General features: G+C 46.2%; 1 protein-coding gene across 1 annotated transcript in view; it reads right to left on the bottom strand.

Moving 5' to 3' along the window:
- The window catches only part of LOC146855485 (sodium-coupled monocarboxylate transporter 1-like), a 425617-nt gene that overhangs the window by 338607 nt on the left and 62268 nt on the right, over positions 1 to 24742 (bottom strand). The window contains exon 2 of the mRNA XM_085651146.1: positions 1867 to 1932. Within this exon, the coding sequence (XP_085507272.1) occupies positions 1867 to 1932 (66 nt within the window). The remainder of the gene's footprint in view (positions 1 to 1866; positions 1933 to 24742) is intronic.

The raw sequence follows: 24742 nt of genomic DNA, 5'->3' as shown, positions 1-24742 counted from the left end.
CTTTAAAATGTTTTTCCACAAGATATCTAGGCCAACTTTGCTTCTTTTTCCCCACATGTGGGGGAATCTGAACGTACTCAGGATTTGTGAATCCCATTGGAGGGCACAGTGAAAACAGCAAAAATGTAGCAAAATATGAGTTTTCTTTCAATAATGGGGAAAATTGTTGTTAAAAAATAGTATGTTTTGTTCTAAAAACGGCGCTGGTAAAAAGTTTGCTGTGCTAAGAACTCCCTCTCATAGCTCTCAGGAACAGAGTTGTCATTTTTTTCACCAGTTTTCTAAGTAGTAATCAATACCAAGGGGGATATTTACAAGAATTTGACGTAACGCAATGCCTCAAGCGAGCTTGCTGCGCTGTGCCAATAAGGAAAGTGCAGAGTGCGTTGCAATTACAGCAATACAACGCACCCTTGTCTGTTCCTTTTCACTGCGGTGGCCAGTCTCCTGGGAAATATGCCACTAAGATTTGTCATTGTGTATTCGCCATGCTTCGATTCATAGTTCTGCTATTCTGTTTTCCCACACTTTGCCCAATAAAACCTACTGCACATGTGTCAGGTGGCCTTCTGCAGGGGACAGAGAGAGGCCGAAAACACACCATGGCAATACCGAGATTTTTTATTTTAAATGCAGTGGCTCTTGGGATGGGGATGCTGCATTATTTAGGACTGGGGTTGGCTGGCACCCATGGTAACCTACCAACCATAGATCTTTCTGAAAACGAGACACTCGGGGGGAAGGGGGCGAGTCCACATTGGTGTCAACAGCTGTGGCTTTCACAAACATTTGCAAAAATTACAGATTTTCCTCAAGTTTTTTTGAGGAAAAGTTTCAGAATCTGAATGGATCCACAACTTTTAATGTTCTAGGAAATTCTTGCAGAGTTTCATCAGACACGTGGATGTCATTCATCTTTTTTAAAATATAATATGTCAGCCACAGTCCACATTTCCAGCCCACACCTTCCGTTTGTAACAACGAATACCATAGTGATCTTTTAGAAGTTAACAATGAGCAGCAGATCACACCATATCTTACACTGAGGGTGGGGTGGGACATTACAATAAATTACTCATGCAGCACAACAGCTCACGAAGTGAGATCTATCTATTGACTTCATCACTCAAACCTCCTAAATGCATACACAGAGGTACATGGTTGTTTGTCTTAATACAGTTAAAACAGTGTAACGAGTCGGGACGTACCTTGTAAAGGTCATGTCCAATCACCTAGCAGTTCACCTTTCTTGGCATCAGACATATTTCTCTCAATCACTTGGGTGATTCCTTTGTATATAGGGCGGCCCCGCGAAAATGATGGTTTCAGATCTGTGTGGCGGGAATTCCGTTGCGAACAGTGGCGGGGTGTGGTTATGGTGTGAGATGCGAGCAGACTGGGGGCTGGGGAGGGGGGAGTCAAAAGGACGGAGTAAAGAGACACACCCGAGTGGGGCAGTCGAAGGGTATCACAGACCTGCATGGGAGCGTTTATGGGGCAGCCAGTCACGCACAGAGGGGGTTATCGAATAGAATTATTTTCCTGTAAGGAGTAGTTGCTCACACCAGCCTTTTGGCGCTAAAAGGGCATGATAGCACAAGATGTCGAATGGGCATTTAAGATAGTACAATACGAAAGGAGGAGGGGTCTGAGGAACATCTGTTTGACGCAAATAATTACGAATTCCGCTGCACTGAGCGCGAGAGCATAACCTTGGGCCTATCAGTAATATTTCAGTTTGTGCACGGGCAGTGTTCAGTCCAATGCCCCACAGGTGTCTTCATGGCTTTCGGGTTGTTGCTAATTCTATCCAAGATGAACAGTACACATTGAATGACTTTGAAATAAAGCAACAAGAGTACTTACCGTGGCTAGGATAAAAAGCACTGTTGCAAAACGCCGTACAAATTTATTGAATCTGCGTTCCAAATACTGAAAGAAAAAACAAGCCTCTTTAATACATGGCACGCAAAGCCAGCACTGCACTTTATTGTTTTTCAGAATAGCACGGAATCAATCGAGTACTCAATAACATGTTTAACATTTAGGCCCTGATTTACAGGCACGCTGCCTCGGATTTGTTGTGGAATGTAATTTTAAATGCAAATCAGGATTTTCGATAGAAAATTGGCAAAAGTAATGCAAGCTAGCATTATGCGCTACTTTGTGTATGTATTTTGTAGCAAGCTCATATTTACAAAGACTTGAAGTGAAGTTTCTACCTGAGGCTGGCATAACAGGGAGAAATATATATTTTTCCTCGTTACCTCCTCTCTGCATGTGTGCTGCATTCTGCAGCGCACATACAAAGAGAAATATGCCTCAAAAACTTTTTATACAGGTAGGTACTCCTTCCTGCACAAAAACTATCCTGCCTTTAATGCAGGCGCCCTTGTGCCATGGCCAGGGCCGGCTTTAACACTGGTGGCGCCCTGTGCGACAATGTTTGTTGGCGCCCCCCCCCATTGACCACCTCTGTCATGGATTCCCTCACTAGCACCCTTGAACAGTGCCCCTCAAGTCTCCATAACCACTGTCTCTCAGATTCATTTAGTTTTATAGCACCACTCATACCAGTGTAAGGTGTCAGTGCACTTACACCACACTCACACATTGCACAGAGACAATAATGTGTGTAAATCAGTGTATAGGAAATGTTACATCAGCAAGGACTTCAAGGTGCAGTGTAGGAGTGACATGTCTTCGATACTGGTAGGCAATATGGTTTTTGTCCTTATTCTGGAAAATAAGAAATTCTGAATTTAAAACATTACATCATTTTAAGGTGTTCTCTTTAATAATAATAATTGTTTTATACCCAAATAATCCCTTTTGGCAAGATTAGGATAATGATAGACTGGGCAAAAAAACATAGAGCGCTAACATATACCTTGCAGTTTGCATGCAGTTCTTTGATGACAGTTAATAGCTCAATGTTCTATATTAGGATTTTGACTTATAAAGGACAAGTAACAAAAGGTGCTCTCCTACAGAAGCAGTAACCGACTGACCTATTTCCATTATATGCACTTTTGTTATCTGCATGGTACACGTTCTTAGCAGCAGGCATTTTAACCCTCTGCACTACCTTAGGATGAGTCAAAACTTCCACTAGACAAACCTCAGGTCTTTTTCCAGGAAGACGATTGATCACGGGAGTTATCCTGACATTTTACTTGATACCTGATAATTGCTGAATGCCAGGAACACGACAGCAGGTGCTTTTAAAATGAGAATATACTTGGAAAATGACGCCCCCACCCCAAGTCAGCACCTGGTGCGGTGGCACCGATCGCACCGCCCTAAAGCCGGCCCTGATCATGGCACCAGGGTGCCTGATTTAGTGCTAGGCAGCCCAATGTGCGCCAGTGCAAGGAGAGAGCTGAACTGTGTCATATTTTGGTAAATATGGAGCAGTTCTGGTCTCGCTTTTGTGCAATACAGCACAGCAACTTCCCTAGGTTAACTGTTTTTATTAAATCTAAGTAAATCAGGGACTTCGTATCCAGCCGCGGCCGGTCCATTGGGGCTGAGGAGCCATGCCCCCTCTCCTTTTGCTTTCAGGAACAGTGTCTGTCAGGCTGGGCAAAGGTCGGTCTGACAGATACTGTTCATTTTCATGTCAGGCAACCAGGAGCTGGACATGTTCTAAATGCACAGGCTCCTGGCTGCCTGAGCTGATCTTTGCTGGGCTGAGAATGTCACATCTCCTGTGGGTGTGACCTCCTCAGCTCAGTAAAGGTCCTTGAGTCCCTCCCCTCAGTGACAAGGGGTAGAGTCACTCAATGTCTCACACCAGGGAGCTTCAGCTTTAAGCCCTGAAGTGCCCATGGCCGAGTGTCATTACATTATTAAACAGGAATAGTACAGTGAGAACTAAAAGACGAGAACATGTTGTCCGCCTGTACATGAATTAGAAAGAAGTAGTACTTGTTAGGTATGTTTTGGGAAGTGTTTGTGAATGTCGTTTTTTAACCTATATGACAGCTTTGCATATGCTTAGATGGTGAGATATGGTTTTTGTGCTTGCACATAGCTATATAAACGGTGGGATTTTTGAGTTTACGTAAAGATGCAGAGAGGTATACATTTTGGGAAAGATGGTTTGAAGGTGTACATCTATTAGGAAATTGCATATAGGTTTACATGGTGATCTGTATTTGGTAAGGCTGATGAGAATTTCATGTATATGGCGGGGACAGTGCTATTTTTTAAACATGGTTTGTTTAAAAGTGAGAAGGTTTAATAGTGCAGAATGCCTAGAGAGTTCTTGTGCTAGTTTCATTTCCAGTGTAACTTTTGTTTGAGATACGCTGAATATGTTTTAGAAGCAGAATCATTATTTGAGAAATAATGTAGCTATACAGTTTGCAAAACGCTTTGTGCTTTGAAAAATTACAATATGTTGTTTTCCATTCTAGAAACTTACTGATGCATGTGCATGCACAGTAACAAAGCAATGTATGTTTCTACAGGGCCATGTCTGCAATTATGTATCAAATGTGATACCTAGATTTCACTCCCACATAGCTCGGAAGAAAGCATGTATACAGTAAGACAGGTAGTTTGATATTGACATAAGGAGATAACCAGTGAATCACAAATACAGTGACAACTTTTATGGATCTAACAGCAATGAAGGTACATTCTCAGTCAGTCAGGCAGTATTCAGGCACTCATAGAAGCACGCTGCCACTATGCAGCAGTCATCAAATCAATGATTCAGTATCCATGGAGTCATTCAATTATCCAGAAACTATACATGTACTCTAGCAATCAGGGAGGCAGAAAGTATGTATTCGTTGAAGTATGCAGGCATTGCATATACATTCATCTGCTCACCTAGGTTCTATCTATTGAGTTATGCAATTAACAAGGCTGTAAATATGCAATCATTATGAACATTTGTACAGAACCTATGAGCCATCTAAACACCCACTTATAACCCATGTGGTCATTGAAATACTGAGGCACACGTGTGCACTGATGAAACATTCAGGCTCTACTCATGCACTCATGTAATTACGTAGAGAGTACCATTGTAGTAAACCTATCACCCATCCAGTACCTTTGCATACTTAATTACTGAGCCAATAGTTTTGCACTAATACAATCACCCCAGCAGTATACTTACTTTCATCCAATCTCTCAAGCTTTAACAATGGAATCATGCTGTCACTTAGACACTGGTCATGCACTCATCTAAATAGGTGGGCACTACTGATGCACTTATTCAATTCTCCGGGCACTACCCATGTAGTTATGTAAACATCCAGGCACTAGCTATTCAGTCGGCCAAAAAGACATGGGCTGTATGCAGTCACTGAAACACTATTCATACACTCATCCAATAGGCTAGGTGCTACGCATGGGCTTAAACAATCATATATGCACTATCCATGCATTGCATAAATCACCTATATACTATGTATGCACTCTTGCAATCATCCAGGCACTGGAGTTGCACTCATTTAATCATCCTACCAGTATCTATGCATGTATTGAATTTTTGAAGCATTAGTCATGCACTTGTCGAATCATTCATGCTCTACTTATGAACTCATCCAAACACCCAGATACTAGTGGTTTACTCATCCAAACACACAGGCAGTAAGTATGCAGATATGAAACAACCCATGGAGTTATGACATAGTCAGGGAATCTTCTAGGCACTACTTGTATCCTCACTGAATCACCTATGCACTACCTATGCACTCATTCAATCATCCAGGGAGTATTGATGTATTCAACCATGTACCCATTTATTTACAAGTTTTACTGCGGAATATGCAGTCTTTAGACAATATGGGTAATAGGTTTACTACAATGGTACTCTCTACATAATTACATGAGTGCATGAGTAGATCCTCAGTGTTTTATCAGTGCACGCGTATGCCTCAGTATTTCAATGCAAGCATGGGTTGTAAGTGGGTGTTTAGATGGCTGCATAGGTTCTGCTCAAATATTATAATGATTGCATAGCTACTGCCTTGTACATTTTGTGTTAAATTAAAAAAAAAAAGTGTAGAAGAAGGAGATATGCAGTAAAACAGAAACCACAAGTTGTGAGAGTGGTTGATAAGGCCTTTGCTTTTAAGAAGAAGCTTTTCGTTTTGATTCTAAATAGAATGAAGACTCTAGACAGAATAGTGTTTTGCATGAGGAGACAAAACCAGAGGAAAATATTAGTGAATAGAAGTAACTGTTGTACAGTTTTTAGTGGACAATGGATACATACTTGTTGTACAAAGGCTTTCTTTAATGAAGAAAGCTATATTCAGTACAACAAATTAGTTCATGCTTTTGATAAAAGAGGACAATGTTGTCAAATGAAGAATGGTAGTCCTAAAGCAAAAGAGGTGATGGTACCTAGAAATGTAGAAATAGTTGTTGCAGAAGATGTACGTGGAAGGCATAGTCAGGGTACTGTAAAAAAATGGAATTGTAGTAGTGTTTCAAGTACTAGACAGGAATCCATTGATATATTAAAAATAATCCTATGCATCTTTACAAGGCAAAGTTTAAAATACAAATTAAGTTATACCACTCAACAATGTGAACTTTAGGTAGGAGGCGGTATTATGTGGAAACTCCTGCTTTATGTTAAGGAGAAATAAGTAGAGCACTTTTGCATGGTAGTGTGGCTGACGTAAAAGAGGTTTGTGGTGATGTGCAGTTTCATTTCTTTGGTACTGAGCAGGATTCTAGGGAAAATGAAGAGTTGTTATGAGGAGGAGTTGCATAACCAGACACATATATTACAATTGATAGTTTTAAAAAAGAGATAAAAAAATTCAACACAGTGTTGTCTAAAAAAACAGAGTATATTTGTATATTTTTATGCACTTAAAAGAAGATTTAAACATTACTGTTGACTGATATTTATAAAGTGAAAAAGTAAATAATGATAACCGCCAAAAGTTAGCTGTGTATTTACTTGTTGAGGTACAGTTTGACTTGTCTATTTGGCAAGTTATATGTAAGTAGTGTTAAAATAAATTGGAAGAAAATAAAATGAAAAACACATGGATATTAGATGCCCATTTTGTAAGAAAATAAAATTTCTGCTAATGTAGAAAAACAATGAAGGCAACCCCCCCCCCCCAACAAAAAAAAACAATGTATTATTCTTTCCAGCATTGCTAAGGGCCGTTTTGGACTTGTCTCCAGCACTAGCTACAACTCCACAATCCATGCAGTATAATGCCCTTTGGGAAAACTGTGGAGCCAAATCTTGAAGTTAGATTGGAATTTTGACTGGACTCTCTGCTTCGGTGTTGTGCTGCTGCCATTGAAGTCTAGGGTCCTTCAGCTTTGCATTGCCTTCTTGCTGCTCGCTTAACCTCCTCTTATGAAATGTGCATAAAAGATAAAATGGGGAAAAAATACCTTGTATGATTTTTGGCAGCATTGTAAATAGCTGTAGCACACTGCTCACCAGCACGTATAACAACACTACAGTCCATGCAAGACGTGGCCATTCTTGACAACTCTGGAGCCATATCTGTTGCAGTAGTCTGCACCTCAGAAGGGAGTTTCTGACCAGGAATTGTTGCTGCTGCCGCTGAATTAGATGGTCCTCCAGCTTCTCTCTGCTTGATCACTAGTCGTAGAGGTTTTGTATGAAAGGTTTTCAGACGGTATAACATGGACGTTGTCCCAAATGATTTTTTTTTATCCTTCTAGAGAGGGTCCTGTCAGACATTGTGAATTGCACTAGTTTTGTAGCAGTTTTTGATTACTCATAAGTTTGGGTAACAATGGATAGTTTGATGTTTGTTTGGAAGTTATGTAGTGTTCATGTGTTTAGATGTTGAAAGTTATTTTTTTAGACTGTTATTTTTGGGCAAATATGTTGTTAAAATACAGTTAAACCAATATGTTCTAAACAGCTAGACTCAAACTTTGAGTAAAATATATCTATATAGCCATTTTAAACTTTTTCATTTGTATTCATGAGTACTAATGTCATTGCGACCTCTGCTGTGAAGAAAGAAAATGCATTTTTTTTTTTTTTTTTTTTTTTTTAAAAACCTTTATTCGGATATTTCAGATACACAGCTATTCAGCCGACAGCCCGGAGGTTCGGCAGCTCGTCAATCAACATGTGTAGTCTTCTATAGCTTTTAAGCAGGAGAGGAAAGAAGGTTTCAATTTTTAAAGTAAAACATAACAAGCAAGGCAATATACATCATGTGTTCGCGTCAGTTCCCACCGATGAGGCGGCCCCATATCCAACATCAGATCAGCCCTCAAGTGTGGAGGGGAGGGAGAGGCAGAGGCACTAACTTTCTATCAGATTTCATCAGCGAAACTCAAGTCGGAAGTGGGGCTAGGGGGAAAGGTGCTCCTCTGGTGGGTCAGTGGCAGGAGGCAGGCAGATGTACCCCCTATACTGGTTCCAACCCCCCCACACCTTATGCCATTTCTTGGGCCTCCCCCGTGCACAATACACTGTTTTCTCCCGAAACATGCACCAGTCCATGTTATCCTTCCATGCGTCCAGGGTGGGCGGGCTAGGGGACCCCCACAATCGTGCAATATCCCGCTTGGCCACCATATTACCAAGGGTCACCCATTGAGTCTGCGCAGCATCGTAGTCTGTAGGGCCCCACACGTTCAAAAGACAGCGCCGCGCCTCTGAGTGCAACACAATACCCGTGACCTCCTGCATCACAACGTGAATCTGCTTCCACAATTCCGCAATCACACCACACTCCCATATAATGTGCAGAAAGGTGCCCATCATCCCGCAGCCCCTCTTACACAGCCCGTCCTCGGAGAAACCCATGTGGACCAACCGGGGGCCAGTGACATAGACTCTGTGGAGTATCTTAAGCTGGACCAGCCGCAGCCTGGCGGGGATGGCAACCTCTTTCGGGGAGGAGACAGCGTACTGCCAGTCCTCATCGTCCAGCTCAAGACCGTCTCTAGTCCACTGGTCCCGCACCCCCAGGAGGAGATCGGTACGGACGTTCACCAGCTTCTTATAAATGAGAGAAATTGTGCTCTCCGGCACATGGCCGTCCAAGATCCGGTCCTCCAGCGGAGAGGATTCAGGCACCTTCTCCCCCTCAACGAGGACCGACCGCAGCGCATGGCGCACCTGCGCGTACCGGAAGTATTCCGTGCCCTCTAGCGCATATTCCGTCTGCAGCTCTTTAAATGACTTAATCCGCCCCGTGGCCAGCATGTCCCCCACCCTGGAGATACCAATCAGGTCCCATTTGTCGAAACCCTTAGAATGCCAGAGTTTCCCCAGCATGTCAGAGTCAAACAGCGGAGTGGCCAGTGTAAGTCTATCCTTCCACCCCAGGGAGTTCGTGACTGCCTTCCACACGTGCACCGCCACTCCGGTCGGCCCCGTGAGGGACCCAGCCGGGGCCCTTGAATAAAGTGCTCTATAGTAGCCACCACTCCGCAGCAACCACCGGTCCATCGCGAAGCCGGGGCTAAGCGCAGGACCGTAGACTCCGTGGTTGATCGCGCTCAGTTGGGAGGCCCAATAGTATCTCCGGATGTCAGGAAGCGCGATACCCCCGTCATACCAAGGGAGAGTTAATTTTGCTATCACTATACGCGGGCGGCCGTCCCACAGCAGCGAACGTTGCAGACTCTCAACCTCCCGAAAGTAACTGGCTGGAACCAGCTCCTGGGTGTTCTGCAGGGCATAGAGAAAACGGGGAAGCGACATCATTTTAAATAGCGCCGCACGACCGAGGAGGGAAAGCGGCAGCCGCCTCCAGCCTGCCACGTCCCGCCGCAGGCGCGCCAACGGAGGGAGCAGGTTTCGCTCATACCGTACCATGGGGTCGGCCGAAATATAGATCCCAAGATACAGAAAACCCTCCCGGGCGATCTGGATCGGGCAATTCCGCGGGGGAACCGGAGCGTCTCCACACAGGGCGTACAGATATGACTTACCCCAGTTGATGGTGAGCCCCGAGTTCCTCCCGAAGGAAGTCAAGATGTCGCAGACAACTATAAGGGACTGCCGGGGTGAGGTAAGATAGAGCAGAATGTCGTCGGCATAGAGGGAAATGCGGTCCTCGTGGTCGGGGGACCAGCGAATCCCCCTCACGTCTGGGTGCCACCGTATCCATGCCGCTAGCGGCTCAAGGGCGAGAGCGAACAACAGCGGCGAGAGGGGACAACCCTGCCTGGTACCCCTTCCCAAGTCGAAGGGACTGGAGGCCCTCCCGTTAACCGCAACTTTGGCGAGAGGTCCTTCGTATAGGAGCCTCACCCAGCCCACAAATCCGGGCCCGAAGCCGAACTTCGCGAGCGCGGCCCACAAATATGCCCACTCAACCGTGTCGAATGCCATCGTTGCATCGAGCGCAGCCACCACGGCCGGTTCCCGCATCGTCCCGACCCTTGCGATCACACCATGAATGCGCCTAAGATTCAACGCAGTATTACGATGTGGGATGAATCCGGATTGGTCGGGGTGGATCAGGTCACCGACCACCCTGACTAGCCGGTTTGCGAGGATTTTAGCAAGGATCTTCGGCTCAGCATTAAGGAGCGAGATCGGCCTGTATGAACTGCACCTGTTTCTAGGCTTGCCATCTTTATGGATGGCCACGATCGTTGCCAGGCGCTGGTCGAGCGGGAGGCAACCCGTCGCCCGCGCCTCCAGAAACATGGCTCGTAAATGCGGAGCGATCTTATCCGGCTGGAGTTTGTAGAGCTCAATGGGCAGACCATTCGGACCCGAGGCCTTGCCCGTACGCAAAGAACGGATCGCCCCCGCAATCTCATCGACCGTGATGTCGCCATCAAGATTGTCCCTGTCCACGTCGGAGAGGCAAGGCAGGGCGAGATCGCGCAGGAGCGCACATGAGTCCTCCACTGGCCTGTCCGAGACGGATGTATAGACCGTGTGGAAGTAGTCCGCAAAGCACTGGACTATGCCATCCGGCTCCGTGACCGTGACGCCATCCTCCGTCACCAGGTCCGGCACCACTCGATTGACCCTCTCCTTCTTGTCCAGCCACGCGATCAACTTCCCGGCCTTGTCCCCGACGTCGTACAGACGGCCCCGCTGTTCCCTACTCAGAGCCTTGGCTGCGTCAGTCGCGAGGGCCCTGTACTCCGATTGCTTAAGGCTCAATTTGTGCAGCGCCTCCTCCGTGACCTCCCCCTCCAGGGCCAGCTCTAGGTCTGCGATCTCCGCCTCAAGCTGGGCGACTTCCGCGTCTTTCCGACGCTTGGCTGCTGTAATCAAGGAGAGGGCCTCACCCCTAATCACGGTTTTGAATGCTTCCCACAAGGACACCGCCGACGTGACCGAACCGAGGTTTTCTTGAAAATAGCGGTCGATCGCCTTAAGTATCTCACTACGAGTCACGGGGTCTCTAAGATGCCACGGGTTAATTGGGGCCACCCTACCACCCACTCCTCTGGCAACATCCATACAGATCCACACCGGAGAATGGTCAGAAATACCTCGTGCCATGTGCCTGGCCTCAGAGACAAGGGAAGCGTGTGCAGCCAGTGTAAGGACATAATCAATTCTGGAGAGACTGCCATGCGCACCTGAGTGGAAAGTGTACTGCCGTTGTGTGGGATGCAACATTCTCCAACAATCGACCAGCCCTAGGGTATCTATGAAATCAGGAAGCCACTTCTGAGCCCCCCTCGAAGTCCTCTGCGGGTGCCTGTCGAGCAGGCCTGAGCCGACCGCATTAAAGTCACCACCCACCACCAACACTCCCTCTGGGAGATCCAGTAATGTCCTCTCTAAGTCCGCTAGGGTAGAGGGCTGCAATGCAGGGGGGACATAAACCGACACCAGGACCAGCGTCCTGCCCTCCCACCGTCCCGCTACTGCCGCGAAGCGCCCCCTATCGTCTACAGTAGTGGAGTCAACCTCAAATGGCAGAGAGGACCTGACTAGTATTCCCGCCCCTCTGGAACCCGAGGTGAACCCGGAATGCGCAACAAATTTATAACCTTTACGATTGAGTGCATGGCACGTGTTGCCAATCAAGTGCGTCTCTTGCAAGAGGACAATATCAGGGGCACATCTCTTCAGAAATTGCAGGACAATCCCACGCTTAATACGATCCCCCAGGCCATTCACATTCCAACTGAGTATTTTGAGGCCCCTACCCCCATCCCAGCATGTAAGGAGACCACCACCACCCGCGTGGAACCCGACCCGAATCACCGGAGCTTGCATCTTGAAGCCTTGCAGAACCAAAAACAACAACAACCCCAACAACAAACCCCACCCACCCCCCACCCTGCACCCCTGCGTAAGCTCTAAATTGCCCCCCAACTTGCAGTGTGCCTGTCGCCCCGTATAAAACTAGTCTACGGAAAGAACCCCAGAGGAGGAAAAAGCTCCCCTACTGCCCCCGCCACCCCCCGGACTATCAACCTCCCGGAGGGACCGGAGTCATGGTACTTAAGTCCTGGTTCAATGTTCGTCACCAGCACCATCTGCGCCACCAGAGCGTTCCACGTCAGTCCGCCCTTGGGGAAGAGTGTCCAGCCAGTCTCCGACCATGTCGGGTGCCTCAAAAAAGAAAGTTCGCTCTTCGAACACCACCCGCAACCTTGCCGGAAAAAGCATGGCATATTTTAGTCCCATCTCACGCAGTCTTCTCTTGACCGCCATGAAGCCTTGCCGCTGCTTTTGCACCATCTGGGTGAAGTCCGGATAAAAGCTTACAGTAGTGTTCTGGAATGGCAGCGGGCCGGCCGTCCGCGATGCTTGTAGTATGGCATCTCGATCCCTGAAATTAAAGATCCGGGCGACAATCGGCCTTGGTGGGCCCCCGACCTTGGGCCTCCCGCCAGGAACTCTGTGGGCCCGCTCGACGGTAAAGAACTTGCTAAGGCCTTTGGGTGCCAGATGGTTCACCACCAGGTCCTCCACGAACAGGTCCACCGACTGCTCCTCCGAATTTTCCGGGACCCCAATGATGCGCACGTTGTTACGCCTTGCACGGCCTTCAAAGTCTTCCAACCGACGGGCGAAGTGATCATGTGCTGTCCGGAGAGTACGGACTTCCTGCTGGAGGCCGGAGACATCGCCCAAGAGGCCGACAGTCTTGAGGTCCAAGGACTGAACCCGCTCATTAGTTTTGCCGAGGTCGGCCCGAACCAGATTGACGTCAATCGATATGGCATCTACTTTTTGTGCCAGGGTCTCAAATTGCTGCCCAATCGAGGACTTCATCCCTTCGATGGCCCCCATGATGTCCTGCAGGGTTAATTCTGTGGAGGGGGATGCCGCGTCCTTCGAGGCTTCCGACGTCGGGCCTGATCCGCCCGGGGACCCCCTCTGATGGGCATAGCGGTCCATGTTATTAGTCTGGGTGTAGGTGCCCCGCCTGGTGTTCTTGGGCTTCTGTTTTTCGGCGTCCGATCTGGTCGACATCGCAATCAGCCGTGTAGACAATCTCCTGGCCCGTACAGGGTAAATGGGCATGCAACCAGTGGCTGGCGCCGCGCACGCCCCGTCCCTGGCGCCCTGGAGACTGGAAGGCGAAAGCGAAAGCGAAAGAGAAATCCCCCACCTCCGCCGACTCTTCCCCAACCAGGCCGCTGTTGTTCAATTAGGGCACGGGCACTGTGCCAACGCAAGTCCCGGGCACCGTGCGGGGAGTAGGCCCCAAACTTCCAGGCGGTATAACTTCGGTCTCCGGTGGGCGATTTCGACCCGGACAGCAGCTCCCGCCTCAGCAGCGGCTCCCCTCCAATAGTCCGGGCATCAAGTACAGGATAATAGGCAGGATAGATGCCGGAGGGAGCGAGGGTCTCGGGAGCTCTAGGCTCACGCGGCCATCTTGATCACGCGCTAAGCTCCTCCTCCGCATTTTTGATGTAGTTATTTCTACAAATGAATACAAAGGGGAAAGTTATATTAGTATCTTACTATATAGCTACACTGAAACTTTATGTCAAATATGTCTATATAAGTGTTTTACACTTTGTCAAAAATTACCTGGTACTCGCAGTCTGTCTTCGGAAATTGGCACCAATAGATTCATACAGGCATTACCTGTGCAATAGTCAAGGACTTCCTTTCTGCATCGCTCTCCACACGTGCCTCCTAGCATAGTACTAATTGGGGGACGAAGTCCCCTTGGCTATTGAAGATATTAACCCTGGGCGTAGTTTGCGTAGTAGCGCTACGCGTAGCTACGCGAAGTGCACTTAGCACTGCGCATGCTACACGTAGCTACGTGAACTGCGTAGTGCGGTAGGGAAATGCTGCTCTCACTGATTGCACAGTGGCAGATGCTTGTACGCACTGTGCAATCTTTGCAAACGGCATCTTGCACAATTCAAGCGATCGTTTTCTGCCGCTCGAGTAGATTTGTACTCAAGCGGCAGCTTTCTCAACGTGGACTGGTAGTTTCTCATCGCGAGCGGTCGCGAGCATACGCGACCACTCGCAATGAGAAACCTGACCTCCCATGAGAATCTCGCCGGGAGGTTTATTTTCCATGCTTGCGATCGGCAACTTGATGTTGATGATCGCGAACGAGGAAAAAGTCTCGCCGGGATGTTAATTTTGATCGCTCGCGGTCGCCAACTTGACGTTGAGGACCGCGAGCAAGTAAAAAATGCCCGCTACGCGTTTTTGCACTGTGCTACATGCAATTTGCATAGTGCGTAGTAGCGCAAACTACGCACGCTCCGCAAGCGCAGTGTAGTACTACGTCCAGGGTTAGTCAAGCATCCCTCTTGTTACCTTCAGCAAGTTGCACAAAGTTAGTTTGCTAAGAGGTGTTCTGAGGCCACACACCCTTTCTGCACCATTCAGCACACACATCTCCTGTCACACTACTGCTTGGGGGATAAAGTTGTCTTGGATGCTAAAAGACCTTGGGGACCAAGAAGCCCCCGTGGTACTTTCTATAAGTCCTGCTCAGGGGGATTTCTGAGAGCTGGTCAGAGGCCCAACCCCCTTTCCACACAATTCGGCAAAGACCAATGCTACTTAAAAAACATGGAAATTCAGTGAAAAAAGCCAAAGCTTAAAGGGATGTTATAGTTAAGCTGATATTTCACTCATACAAAACCAGACAAATTCACAAGTTATAGTTAGTTGAGCTAACTATAACTCGTGCCCCTGCAATGCACTGCTTATGACCTCACATATTACATCCCTCATGACATGGTCAGTGGCATCACTCATGACATTACTGATGACATCTCAAATTACATCACTGATGGCATCACTGATAACATCATCTTCAGAATCTCTGGAGCAGCCACTCACACTCCCATGTAACCATTCATACACACACTCCAATGTTCACACTACCATTCTCGAAACCATTGACACACCCATACCAGTACTTAAATACCCACTTACTGATTCATAGGCAACACACACATCCACTTAGTCACCTATACAGCCACACAATCACCAACTCACTCACTAATACAGCCACTGATATATCCACTCCTACACGCATGCACCACTCACACACAGTCACTCATAGACCAACTCACACATCTACTCACTCACCTATAGAGTCAGTCACATAGCCATTTACTCACCTATACACTCACACACACACCCACTCATTTACTCATACAGATACTAACACATACTCACTCACCTATACAGTCGCTGACACAAGTACACACTCACCTATATGGCTACTCTCGCAATCACTCAGTCACACATATAGTCACTCATATACTCCAACACTCACCTATACTGTCTTTCACATATGCAGTTACTCACCCATACACCAGTGGCACATCCATTTACTCACCAACATAGCCATACTCACATTCACTCACCCATAAAGCCCCTTTCACACACACTCACTTATCCATACAGCCACTGACTCACCCACACACTCATCCATATAAGAGGTTACACACACCCTCACCCACTCACACAGACATTGAGAAACCCATACACATACACAGCCAACCAATCACTCACCCATACAGAAACTCAATTACCAACTCACACACTCATACACCAACTGACAGACAGATACAGACATTCACACAAGTCACTCACCCATACATTCACTGTGACACCTAATCACTCACTTATAGAGTCAGTCACACACCCATTGAATTGTCCATGCACTCATACACCTACTGATCCATTAATACACCTTGGTATATATATTTAATACTCATAACCATTTTTAAAACACTCACAGTCACTGGATGATGTAATCAGGTATGTGGTAAAGGCCTATACGTTGTAAAAGCGACATGGTAAAGGCACTGCCTGCTAATTCTCATGTTATAAAGGCTGTTTTCCATTGGGCTTTGCAAGGAAGGGGCTTCTAGCAGCTTTTGTGACCCTGTAGCCAACTGACACTGGAAGTCGAAGTCTTTGTCCTGGGTACAAGCGGGTACAGGTGCAGTCCTTCTTTCCTCCACCGGTCCAGTTGTGCTCTGAAGAATACGCTTAGGGGTGCTGCATTAATTCCTAGCAGTAGTATGTAGGTGGGGGTGACTCCTGGCACCTCCCTAGTCACTATTGTCTGACATATATATACTTGGATTTGCACAGAGTTGCTCAGCACCTGTGAGGGTATCCAGGTGCTGTCCACAGGTATGGGGAAATTAACTGATTTGACCAGAATTACAGGATGTTGAGCCGACACTGAGGCTTGAACCTGGATACCCAGCTCTGAAGTCAGCAGATCTGGCCATTAAGCCACATCCTGTCTTCATGGCAGAACCCTTTTTTCCCCTCTGCAGAGCTCCCTCTGCCCACCCAGAGGTCACAATCAACCAGTTCTGGGGAAGGTCCCCTGCCACTGGGTATGAAGCCAGCCAGCCTAGGAAGACAAAATGGAGGCAGGCCCATGTGTGAGGTACATCTGCCAGTGACAGGATAGCCATCCTTTAATCTCAGAAAGGAACTGGGCACATCCCCAGGCCACCCTGCTCTCAGAAGAACGACACCTCTCCATATCCAAGGCTCTTTGACCACTGTCTGAGAGCAATGAAAAATTTCACTACAGGGGAGCCACGAGGGGATAGGTGACAACTGGACACTGCTGGACAGCCTTTCGGAGTTTGGTAGACAAATATCTTTGTGAAAGTGTCTGTTCCTTAATATTATTATAAAATCCAACTTTACCATTAAGATGGATTTTAAATTATCTTAGAAAGTGGGTTACAGGTTGACGGGGGTTTAATTCCTGGTCAAGCAATAACCACAATCCTAGTGAGGGTAAGGTACGATCAAACCCCAAACTTACCTGTGCTCACCCTCTGGTAGTTTGGCACAGACCAGTCAGGCTTAACTTAGAGGCAGTGTGTAAAGCATGTGTGCAACATTTCAAACAGTAAAACTATGAAAATAACATATAAAAAGATTCCACACCAGGTTAGACAGAGCTTAATATAATTAATAAAACAAGACCACAATGATATAAATCCAACCAGTAGAACTCGAGTTAGAAACTTTTAAAGAAAAAACTGTAAAATAGTGACTAGAAACAGAAAGTGCCCAGATTAGTCCAGATGAAGTTTTGCCTTCTCAAGTTTTGTGCCAAGAGTACAGTCCGTGGGGGAGAAGTTCACAAGGAGAGCGTTGCTGGTAATAGTCGGTTTGCTGCGAAGAGCAGGCCAGTCGTCGCAGAGGGATGGGCTGGGGCCTCATGGTGGCGATCCACATGGGCGTACGATGCTTGCTGCGTAAAGAGATGAATATTTGCCGGGTCGCACTGATTTTCCATGCGAGCGGCACGGTTCCAGAGCAAACGGGTCGTTCACATTCACAAAGAGCCCAAAAGCTTGACTTTAAGAGCTCAAGAAGCACAACAAGGGCCCAGGACCTAAGCGGCACCTCTTGGGGGTCAGGAACCCATTGAAGATAGATCCAGAAGCTCTGCGGTGTCTGTTATGTCCCCGAGGCTCCGGTCAGGCACCCAGCAGACTAGCCCTTTGAGTCCCTCTGGGGTCTTGGGTTCAAGATGGGTTCCAGGTCCAGTTCTTCCTTTCCAAGCAAGATAGCAGCAGGCATCAGGTCAGCACAGCAAGGCAGTTGCGCTTTCAGGGTGGCAGTCCAGCACAGTGGCAGTTCTTTTAGCAGCACAGTAGTCCTTTTTCTTGCCAGAGTATCCACAGGTCTAGAGGTGTACTGAAGTGGTTGTGTCTGAGGTCCAGTACTTATACCCAGTGGTGCCTTTGAAGTGCAAGGAGGTTCTCCCTTACTGCCCTAGCTCCAGGCTCACAACAGGGGGTGTGCCACCCTTTTTGTGTGGTCAGGCAGTAGTCCATCCAGGTGTAAGCGAGGATGTGCCCAGCTCCTCCCATCCTGCTACAAATGAACCATTGATACACACCTAAAGTTCCCATTTGTGTGGCTGTCTAGAAGAATTACACAAAACCCAACTGTCAGCTACACCCAGACTTGATCAGAGACAGGCTACAGGCATGAAAGACCAAGAAAATGCCAGCTTTTTAAAAGTGGCATTTTCAAGAATTGCAATTTCAAATTCGACTTCACCATACATTTTGATTTAAATTTGGGATTCCAGAGACCCCAGACTTGAAGGGTTTATCTCTTTCCATTTGGGACTCCCACTTAAACAAATAAAATAAGGTATTTCCAATGTTATCCTATGTGAGAGATAGGCCTTGCAGTGGTGAAAACAAATTTGAGAGTTTTTAACTACCAGGAAATGTAAAACTTAAAAGTACTTGTCCTGCCTGTTAAAAACATTGCACCCTGCCCTCTGGGTTGTCCGGGCCTACCTGAGGGGTGACATATATGTATATAAAGGGAAGTTTTGGGCCTGGCAAAAGATTTTTTTGCCAGGTCGACATGGCAGTGTAAACTGCATTCACAGGCTCTGCAATGGCAGGCTTGAGACATGTTTAAAGGGCTACTTAAATGGGTGGCACAATCATTGCTGCAGGCTCCCTAGTTGCATTTAATTTTCAGGCCCTTGGTAAATATATTACCCCTTTACTAGGGACTTATGAGTAAATTAAATATGCCAATTGGAGATTAACAAATATTACTATGTTTATAGGAAAGAGTACATGCACTTTAGCACTGGTAAGCAGTGGTAAAGTGTGCAAAGCCTTAATACCAGAAAAAACTAGGTCAGAAAAGTAGAGGAGGAAGTCAAAACGTTGGGGGAAGATTTAACAAATTACTATTAAAATAAGTCCCTGGACCATTTTTCTGGCTATTCCCAAATACAATTCAGCACTTATTTAATGAGTGAATTAGTCAACCATGCCACAGTGAAAAACGACATTGGAGTTTTGTCATTGCCAGGAATTGCACAATTTTAAGCATCTAGGCCCTGCCCCCTGGGTCTTTAAGGCCTACCTTAGGGGTGAATTATAATTATTAAAAGGAAAGGTTTAGGGTTGTCAAAAGGTTTAATTTGACATGTTGAAATGGCAGTTTTACAACTGCACTACCAGGCTGCAGTGGCAGGCCTGGAGACATGCTTTACCTTGTCACCTTAGTGGTAGTACAATAAATGCTGTAATCTACTGGTGACATTTACCTCACAAGCCCTAGATACATGGAGTACTCTATACTAAGGACACACAGATAAGTTAAATGTGCTGATTAGGAGTGCAACCAATTTTATCATGTTATAGGGGTAAGAGCACATGCACTGGGGCCTAGTTAGCAGGGTCCCAGTGTGCAGAGTCAAGAAACCAGTAGCATCAGTCCAAAACCCATTTTGGGTGATCATGTTACACACATCAACAACTTTTACTACTATTTGTATTTATTAGCATAACATTGCAAGGCTCAGCCCCTTTCAAAGTATTCACACAGTGCTGACTACAAGGTAACTGGTAGAAATGGGAGTCTCTAGTTGGAAGAGGTAGGTACCTTTGTCCAAACAGGGACCCTTGCTTCTAGTCAGGGTAAGAGGGATACACACTTTCGATAACCCCTGCTCACCCCCTTGGTAGCTTGGCATGAGCAGACAGGCTTATCCCAAAGGCAATGTGTAAAGTATTTGTTCCAACACACGCAGTAACACAGTGAAAACACCACACATGGACACCACACCAGTTTAGAAAAATAAAGTATGTTTATCTAAACTTAACAAGATCAAAACGTCAAAAACTAACATACACGTATTACGAAAAATTACTTTCAAAGGTTTTTAGCAACTGAGCACATAGACAATTATAGATGTGTGATCTCTTGCAAAGTACCTGTCGTAGCGACAAAATTCACCAAGCCAAACAGCTGCAGTAATGGGAAGCGTAGGAAAACAAAGGGAACCATCATTTCCGGAGACCTTCGTGGATGCGATGCGACAGTTCCGCTGGGCACAGGGGAGCGGTGCATCGGATCTGGTCTGTAGAGGAAAGTGGTGCGTCGATTGTGAGACGACTCCGATCCGTGGGTGATGCTTCGGGGAAAACTTGCTGCACAGGGACGATGCGTGGAAATCTGGGATGCGTCAGCAAATGATGCGGCTGTGTCGAGCGGCGCTGCATCGATTTCTTCAGGCACGATCCCTCGATGTGTCGATTCTTGCAGTGGTGACAGGCGGTGCGTCGGTTTCAGCCGCGGCGTGGCGATGCGGGAAGATTCTTCTCTCACCACGGTGTTGCATCAGAAAAACTGTCGCACAAAGAGCGATGCACTTTTTGTCGTTGCGTTGCATTTCCAGCTCTCAAAGCAGGAACAACCTTCAGAGGCCCCACACAGTCACAGGCACTTCTTGGCAGGTCAGAACTCCCAGTAAGGAAGTTCGGGGGAGCTGTGGGTGACGTATTTGTGTTCCCGAGACTTCAAATCAGGAGGCAAGCTCTACTCAAACCTTTGGAGACTTTCCTCAAGCAGGGGACAAAGCACATAGCAAATTCCTTCTCCTTTCCTTGGCAGAAACAGCAACTGCAGGCCAACCCAAGACACACAGCAAAGGGGCAGTATTTCTCCTCAGTTTCTCCAGCTCTTCTCCTTGGCAAAGGTTCCTCTTAATTCCAGAAGTAGTCTAAAGTTCAGGGGTTTTAGGTCTAATAATTATTACCCCAAAATGTCTCTGTTCTCTTTGTGCAGAGAAGCCCTGTGCTCAGTCAAAACCAGTTCTGTCCTCTCTGGTGCAATTTCTTGGCACAGGGTGGAGACAGAATTCTGGAAAGCAAACCAGGCCCATTCAGTTGAACGGAAATCTCCTTCCCCTACTCTAAATGCAGTCCAGATCTTTCAGCTTAGCCCTGACTCATCCAGACTCTCTGGAGCCACTGCACCTCCCCAGCCCCTGTCACTCCACAGCCAAACAGTCGATACACATCCTAGCAGAGGCTCACAGGATGGCTAAGCAAGAAAATACCTACTTTCTAAAAGTGGTATTTTCAAATACAGAATTAAAAAATCACCCTCACTAAAAGATCCATTTTAACATTCTGAGTTCAGGCATACTAAACTTTATTTTCCTATCTTGTTCCAAAGGGGTAGGTATGTTTTATAAGATGTTATAAGCAAACTCCCCATTCTATCCCATGGGAACAGATTGCCTTTCAATAGTGAAAAACAACATTGGCAGTTGTTTACTATCAGGACATGCCACACACATCAGGGCATGTCCTGCCTTTCACATACACTGCACCCTGTTCACAGGGGTACCTTTGGCCTACCTTAGAGGTGATAAACATGTAAGAAAAGGGAAGGTTATGGCCTGGCAAGTGGGTGCACTTGCCATGTCGGCATGGCAGTTAACAACTGAGCACAGACACTGCACTGGCAGGTATGAGTTATCTTTTCAGGACTACTCGTGTGAGTGGCACAATCAGTGCTGCAGGCCCTCTAGCAGCATTTGATTTACCAGCCCTGGCACACCTAGTGCACTTTACTAGGGACCTAGTAGTGAATCAAATATGCCAATCAGGGAGAACCAATCATAATAACAATTTACACAGGGAGCAACTTGCACCTGACACTGATCAGCAGTGGCAAAGTGCCCAAAGCATCTAAGCCAGCAAAAATGAAATCCAGCACAGCATCAAAAATACAGGAGGTAGAGGCAAAAAGGTCAGGGGAGACCACGCAAAAGATGCCAAGTCTAACAGTAACATATATGGGCCAGATCAAAAAATATTTTTGCCTCTGCAGTATTTCATGACCCTGGTGGTATGTTAAGGCAGTGCTTGGTAGAAATACTTTTGTCATGAAAATAGGACTCTGTAGTTGGTAATGTGTGAGAAAAATGTTTCGGCACATTTGTTTGTAGCATTCTGTGGTGGAGGTGATAAGATCTATTATTTTCTATTGTGCTGCTGCATTTTTTTTTGCTGCATTTTTGCAATGCAGTCTAGTTGTGTTGTACTGTGTTGTAGTGTTTTTGTGATATGATATATTTTCATTATTGTTTATATTGCTTTCTCCATCAAGGATCGCCACCTTGAAGAGGTTGAGGGGTTTGCATGTCTCAGTGACCTAGAGATCTATGTCAGCGGGAGCTTAGACTCCTGGCAGGCTCGCCCAAACCGGGCATGTCAAAGGGCAGAGATAAGACGAAACTGATCCACTGGTCCTCCAGGTGGGGGTTGGGCTCATGGCTAACAACCTTGTCCAATAAAAACTATCAGTTAAAGAAACAGCAGGAAGAACCACTAAGGGCCTGATTTAGATCTCAGTGGACGGATTTCTCCATCACAACAGTGCCGGATATGCCATCCCCTGAAATATACATCCCATCATACCTGTTGTGATGGAGTAATCCGTCCGCTGAGATCTAAATAAGGCCCTAAATCTTCTGGGCATGAGTGACTTCAAGAGTCCTTGAATGAGAAACACATGATTGACAGTAGTCAAACCTACAAGGTAACTACTGACAAGGATGACAGAGTTCTGAGTGTCAGGTGCAAGACCAAGTGGGATTCTGGAATGTACGGACTATGTATGACACAGGAAAGCTGTCTCAAGTAACATTTGCGAGGCAGCAATTCAACCTACACATCTTGGGGTCAGCAAATATAGGACTGAATCTAGCAGAATGAAAACCACCACACAAAAGACTTTACTATACTCGGGAAGGGACAAAGACCAACTTCACAAAGGAGTTGCCATCATCCTAAGCAAGGGGGCAGAGAAATGCCTAATTGAGTGGAAGCCAGTCAATGGCAGTATCATCACAGCTAGGCTCAAAGGCAAACACATTAACACCACTATTGTCCAGTGTTCTGCTCCAACAAATGATACAAATTAAACAGTCAAAGACATACCCCACCAATAGATGCAAGTTGAGCATGAAGCTGTGCCTAACCATGACGATTGAAGATTGTAATAGGGGAATGCTAAAGTGGGAAATGACAACACGAACCATGACAGAGTCATGGGAAAGGAAGAATGTGGAACAATGAATGAAAATAGAGAAAGACTGTTGGAATTTTGTGCTACAAATGGTCATATGAGGAACTCTCTGTCCCCAAACTAAGCAACTAATCAGTTAGCAAACTAATAACAAAAATCACATCACAGACTAACTTCATGCTTTCCCAGTGGCAGAGACAGAAACCAGATTGAGCACCTGATGATAAGCAGCACTTAGAGACCCTTACTTCAAGATTTCAGAGTGAGGAGAAGAGCTGACATCAGCAGTGATCACCATCTAGTGACCACTCTTGTGAAGCTGAAGCTCAGACAGAAGGCAAAGCATCAGGATGACAGCACTTTGATGTGGCAAAATTATACGACCCTCCAAGACTGAGAAGGTATTCTCCTCTCACAAATCAAAAATAGTTCCTAACTCCTGGCAGACACAACCGATCAGTCTGAGACAGCTGCAGAGACAGTAAAAAAAAAGGGAAAAGGTCTCATCAGTATGTGAAGAGAAGTGAAACGTGACTGGGGACCAAGCCCAGGAAGAGTAAAGAATGTATAAGACAAGACATATGGCAAGGTATTGAAGACAGGAGGGCAACGCAAGGAAAGCACATGGAAGCCAAATCTGAGAGGCTGCAGGAGATGTAAAGGAATAGTAAAAAGAAATAAACAGAGCAGTCAAAAGATTAACAAAGCCAAAAATACAGGTGTACATGGATAACCTTGCTAGCAACGCAGAGGAGGCAGGCAGTATAGGAGAATGGGGAGGACTTCACACTGGGCCAAGCACTTCAAAGAAGACTTGAACGCACCAGTATCAACAAGCGAAACATACATCCAAGAAGCAGACACAGACTTGGCTAGGAACACCACTCCATCACAGAAAGAAAACATCGTCACTGCATCCAATCTCTCAAGAACAGAAAAACTCCTGGAGACAACCTGAATGCTGAAATTTTCAAGACAGTCCCTGAAACATCAACCAAGATCCTCCGCCACTATTTATATCAATTTGAAAGGGAAACGAAGTGCCAGGCGACTTGTCATCAAGATTTCAAAGGGAACATTAACAAAATGTAACAGCTGGTGTGTAATCAACCTTCTGTTAATCGTGAGTAAAATCCTGGCACAATAGATTCCAACGTGAAAACATATCACAAACTTTTTGAATCAGCGGCTCGAAATTCAGTGTGTACAAATCCCGTACTGGAGGTGTGAAAAGGACACCCAAATACTTTTTGGGTCTATTATTAACACAGCTCTGTATATCTGGGTGAAAATCAGGATTATTCCTACCACAGATTAAAATTTCAGTTTTCTTCTTATTGATTCGATACCCCCCCAATGCTTCAAATTCTGTAAAGACCGAAAAAAACAGTGTTTGCGTATATATCTCAGGTTTCAGCAGCAACATAATATCGTCTGCGTATAGTTTAATTCTGTCCATACAAGCAACAGGCGGGAGAATATCCT

The sequence above is a fragment of the Triturus cristatus genome, chromosome 4_1, assembly GCF_964204655.1.
Source record: "Triturus cristatus chromosome 4_1, aTriCri1.1, whole genome shotgun sequence".
Classification (NCBI taxonomy): Eukaryota; Metazoa; Chordata; class Amphibia; order Caudata; family Salamandridae; genus Triturus; species Triturus cristatus.
The sequence above is the reverse complement of the archived record's forward strand: the minus strand, read 5'-3'. Positions and strand labels throughout refer to the sequence as shown.